This window comes from Magnolia sinica, chromosome 1 (assembly GCF_029962835.1).
Source record: "Magnolia sinica isolate HGM2019 chromosome 1, MsV1, whole genome shotgun sequence".
In the NCBI taxonomy this organism is placed as follows: Eukaryota; Viridiplantae; Streptophyta; class Magnoliopsida; order Magnoliales; family Magnoliaceae; genus Magnolia; species Magnolia sinica.
The window spans coordinates 22013031-22018439 of NC_080573.1; the positions used below are offsets into that span (position 1 = coordinate 22013031).

The window sequence follows — 5409 nt, forward strand, 5'->3', positions numbered from 1 at the left end:
ACCCAATCAGGCATATAGGACATTGATTTAGTTTTATTTTTGGTTTACAACCCATCCTCAATTGAAATCCACAATTTGGACGGTTTGATTTGAGTTAGCTGTATGCCACCTGGATATTTTTTGGGTGCATGATTATGTAACTCTTCATAGTCTCAGGGACCAGAAAATTTGAAAAAGGTTAATTAAAAAAAAAAAAAAAAAAACACTTGCCACAAAACACTCAAATCCATCAAAAGCAAAGCTGAATTGCTGATATTTCACCACCACTTTTAATTTTTAAAGTGCTGTGGCGTACATGAACCGTCCAAATCGTGGGGTCTGTTTAAAATAGGCGTGCAGTGGGCGGTTCTGGACCTGATCAGGTTCAGCCCTAGCCTGACCAGATTCTTAATCAGGCCTAAAAGTCAGTCCCAGGCTCGAATCATTGGACCATCCTGACCGTCCAGTTTGTAGCTATCAAATGGACGTTTAAAAATAAAATGATGATTGGTTAACTTCATTGGGGAAAATCATTTTTTAAGGCTCAAAAGATTATAAGAATCCATCCACAAAAATGCCAAACTTAGAGGCTCATTCTCATACACAAAAAAGTCCCATCAATGGAAGTGGGCCTAAAACCCAAAACCCAAAAATAAAAATAGAATTTTTTTTATATATATTTATTATTATTAAAGAAAACCCATTAAAATTACAATAAGGTTACAACCCATGCTCCACTGGAGCACCAGCCCACCATACACATCTGATGCATCTGAGCTACCCTTCCCATCAAACCAAGCTGGCTTCAATCTCTTATCATCAGCACCTGTCCCTTGCTCCCAAGGCCCACTACTAGATTGATCAGAATCCAAACAAGCAGGTGAATCAAGATCAAGATACATGGACATGTTCTCATAGATGTGGTTTCTTATACACAGCCCTTTGTTGCCCCTAACATCCAATCTCTTTCCAAGCCTGTGTACAAAATCCTGTGGAAAAGATAACTCCCCACTCAGTCTATTTTGGCTCAAATTCAACTGACCCAAATGTGGGAGGGCCCCCAGATTTTGAGGGACTGGCCCACTAAGTCCATTCCTGTCCAATGAAAGTGCAGTTAGGTGGGCCAGGGAGGAAAATGATGTAGGTATTTGTCCAGTCAGCCCACAACCTGAAAGGCTCACTACTGTTAGCTTCTCAACTGTCCCAAGAAACAAAGGAATCCTTGTGTTTATAGGATTGTCTGCTAGTAGAAAGTACTCCAACTCCTTCAATCCTGAGAGGGTCTCTGGGATGGGCCCACTTAGGAAATTGTGGCTGAGATCCAACAACACCAACCTGTGCAAGTGGCCCATGTCTGGTGGTACGCTCCCTACAAGATTGTTGTAGCTGAGGTCCATCTTTTGGAGGGAGAGGAGGTTTCCTATAGTGGGTGGGACATTCCCTTGGAGGTCATTCCAGCACAAGTCCAAGATGGCCAAGCTGGCCAGCCCACCAATCTCCTGAGGGATCTCACCAGTCAGATGGTTGTAGCCAAGGTCTAGCTCCTCTAGCCCAGCAAGCCCACCAAGCTCCTTTGGAATTCCTCCATGCAAGTTGTTTTGTGAGAGGCTAAGGACTCTTAATCTGGGGATTTGTGAGAAGGTGGTAGGGATCTCTCCAGAGAGAGATGGATTGGATTTGAAGACTATCTGCTCTAAGGAAGAGATGGGCCCAAAGAGTGAGGAAGAAAGGGAGGCTGGGGTTGTTAGGAAGCAGCTTAATATGGGGAGGGTCTTAAGGTATGGGAGCTTTAGTAGGGATTGAGAGAGTATAGCTGAAGTCTTGCAAGGTGGGTTTACTACATCTGGTCCCACATGGAGTTTGGTCACATGAAAGGTGGGATCTTGTTCTTGGCCCACCTCACATTGGATGCCAGGCCATGGGGTGTCAGTGCAAGGATGGGGGTGCAGTTGGGCCCAGTTGGGGTCTTCTAGAAGTGTACCCATGACTTCAAACAAGCCCAAGAGCTCCTGACCGTCCATCATAGCAGCACCATCTGAGACATCTTGTGGGGCACTGAGGTGGGCCATGGCTAAAAGGAGGAAGGGTACAAGATGGGGTGGAGGAGAAGCCATGGAGGGAGGGGCTTTAGAAGGAGAGTGAAGGAAAGGAGAAGTGTTTTGAAATGGGCTACATTTGGGGGGAGCATTTTTTAAGTAGAAGGAATGGAGGTGTTTAGGTGGGCCACTGTTTTTTCCTTCTTTTTTTGGGCATTTGTGTTGTTTCCTATTTGGGAAGCATTGAAGTGTCCTTGACCATGATGGAGGCAATCTCTTCCCCCTGATTTTCACTGCAGGAGGAATATTTCACTTTTTCTTTATTTTTCGTTTTATTATTATTTATTATTTATTTTATTTTTATATATGGCAAGCATGCAAGAGCTCTGTTGAGAAATCTGTCTTTGATTAGGACTCCCTCTCTCTCTTCTCTCAATGTGTGTATGGCCCTATATACAGGTTTTGTACGTATTTATGGGAGTTTATACAAGAAAAATGATCACATGGAGTTGAGACTAGCTTTAGTAATGGTAGTGCAGTTTTGTGGGGCCGAGCATTTTCATATGCCAATATGCCATCCAATCCATTCATCGACTCCCCCATAAGGACGAAGGGACACACCAAAATCAGGCCATACCAAGGCTCAGGCTGCAGACACGTTTTCGGAAGGGGATTGGGTGGTGTGCTACACACCACTGACCTTGGTGGTGTGTTGACGTCGCTAAGTTATGTGGCCCCACCATGATCTATATATAATATCTATACCGTCCATCCATTTTTCAAAATCATTTTCAAGTAGACCACACCATAGAAAATGGTGGGGACAATGATGCCCATGGTTGAAGTCTTCTTAGGGTCCACCGTGACATTTATTTGCTATCCAACATGTTCATAGGGTTATATAGACCTTGATGAAGGAAAACAAAAATATCAGCTTGATCTAAAACTTATGCGGCCCCAGTAAGTTTTCAATGATAGTTGTTCAATTCCCAATACTTTTTATGGTATGGTCCATTTGAGCTTTAGATTTGCCTATTTTTTCTCTATGCCATAAAATGATCTTTCTAAATTGATGAAGGGTGTGGATATAACACATACATCATGATAAGGCCCACAAAACTTGATGACGTTTGCACCACGAAGAGGGGGTGGTGTGTGTTACACCATGCAATTCCCTTAAGTTGTTTTCATTGTTAGCTTTGGTGCAGCCGACTTGAGTGTCTGATTGGATTGACGTCCAGCGTGGCCTCGGTGTATCCCCCAATCTACCAAGGTGCATAGGACCCTGACTGTGGGGCCCACCTTGATACATGTTACTACATTCATGCCATCCATCGGTTTTTGAAATTCATTTTAGGGCATGATCCAAAAAATGAAGCAGATCTAAATCTTAGATGGATCATAATACAAGAAATGTAATTGGCCATTAAAAACTTCTTGTGGGCCACAAAAGCTTTGGATCAAGATGATATTTGTGTAGTCTCTTCATATAGGTTTTTGTGACCTTATCAACATGTAGGATGGAAAATAAACATTCAGGTGGACTCCATGAAGTTTTTAATGGTAAGGATTCAATCACGACTGTTTCATGTGGTGTGGTCTACCTAAGATTTAGGCATACATCATTTTTGGGATAATGCCCTAAAATGACCTTCCAAAATTGTTGTATGGTGTGGATTGAAGGCTCATGCATCAATGTGAGCCCCACAGTAGGGGTCCCACCCACCTTGGTGGATCCAGGGTCTCACCTAATCCGCTCCCTCATCCCGAAGGGGGTGGTGTGTGGTAGTACCATGCACTTGCTTACGTTGTTTTCATTATTCGCTCAGGTGTGGCCCACTTGAGTGTCTGATCGGTTGAGTTTTCAGCTTCACAATGAATCTTCTAAGACGGTGCACTTGATGGACAAAATGAATGCTATTCACACATCACTGTGGGTCCCACACCCATTTATGAAACATGCATAATTGAGTTTTGAGCTCCACAAACATTTTGAGGTGGTGCAATTAATGGACAGAATGGATGTCATTCACACATCACAATGTGTCTTGCACCGGAACTATGGGATAAGGAACCCCATGAAATATGCAAAAATAAGTGACTCATCGATGGCATTGTATATATTCATAGTTATACATGGAGATGAATATAACGGGAAGTTGGTCTAACCGTTCATTCAATAATCTGTTTGCTTATGCGATCTACATACATTGTCCATTTGCCTCGTTGAGCCCACTTGTAGAGATGGTCCAAGTATTAGAACCATCCATCTTCTCCTTGTTACTATGAATAAGCTATGGTCCAGTGATCATGCTTCAAGGATGATTCTTATCTCTAAGTTATAGAGTTGAATGTGAGCAACTTAAATGTTCTTTTTAAAGTTTTGCATTCATCTTCACATTCTTTTTAAGGTTTTATATTCATCTTCATATTATGATAGTTGTTATGGGTAAAAAATAAGCTGGTCAAAAGTATGAGGTTAGCTAGGACATCTGTGCACGTTGCATGGTCGGCTAGTGCCAGTCATGACCAAAGAGTTCCTCAATGACCAGAAAGTATGACATCGAACCCTCCTATGGCCTCATTCACGCCTGAGCTATTAGTTATATTTTCTGGAGAAGCCCTCGAAGCACGACCCTGTATAGGACCGAACACACCTTGCTCGAAGACTTGCAAGAGAGATCTTACACCATACGATAAGATGAAGAGGGCGATCATCCCAGATTTTGCTCACGTTCTACTAAGGAAGGGAGATTAGCTTGGTCTTAGTGCTTGGATACAACCTTTACGGGCAGGTCGGTAATCTGCTCGTATGTTAAAGGAAAGCTCGATGATGGCCCACTAGAGAGCCTAGGTCGGAAAACTCTCTTCAGGACAACTGTGTAGGTCAGTGTGGGTGCTCGACCTCGGTCTCGGCCTTCCACCATGTGATTTAAGATCTCGACTACTTGATCTTATCATCACCGATGATTCCGTGAAACGGTTGAGAAAAGTATGTTAGATCCATGTCCGTGATTAATGGGGCATTTCTATCCACGTGATTGACTTCGCGAGGTTATAAATAAGAACTCCTTCAATGGTGAAAGGTACACACATACTCAACTCTACACACCAGTGAACCCTCAACATTATTGGACCCAGCTTACTTGATTCTGACTTAGGCATCGGAGGGTCCCCCTGCTATAGCTAGGGTCTCCTTTGTCCTCTTCGTATTCAGGTATTCAAAGGTCCAGTAAAGGTTCACCAGATATCTGATGCCCTTAATTACCAACGAATGACAAGTGCTTTTCCTTATAAGAATGACATGCATGCCCAAAACTACGTAAATTGTTATAATCAAGAACTTTATGAAATAATGATTCATGTGGAGAAATATTATGAAGAACATGGGTGG

At 42.8% G+C, this 5409-nt stretch overlaps 1 protein-coding gene across 1 annotated transcript; it reads right to left on the reverse strand.

Moving 5' to 3' along the window:
* Positions 1–659: 659 nt before the first annotated feature.
* LOC131242823 (receptor like protein 29-like) lies at positions 660–2224 on the reverse strand. The gene has a single exon (XM_058241729.1). The coding sequence runs from the start codon at positions 2091–2093 to the stop codon at positions 669–671; it is 1425 nt and encodes a 474-aa protein (XP_058097712.1). The 5' UTR covers positions 2094–2224; the 3' UTR covers positions 660–668.
* Positions 2225–5409: the final 3185 nt, after the last annotated feature.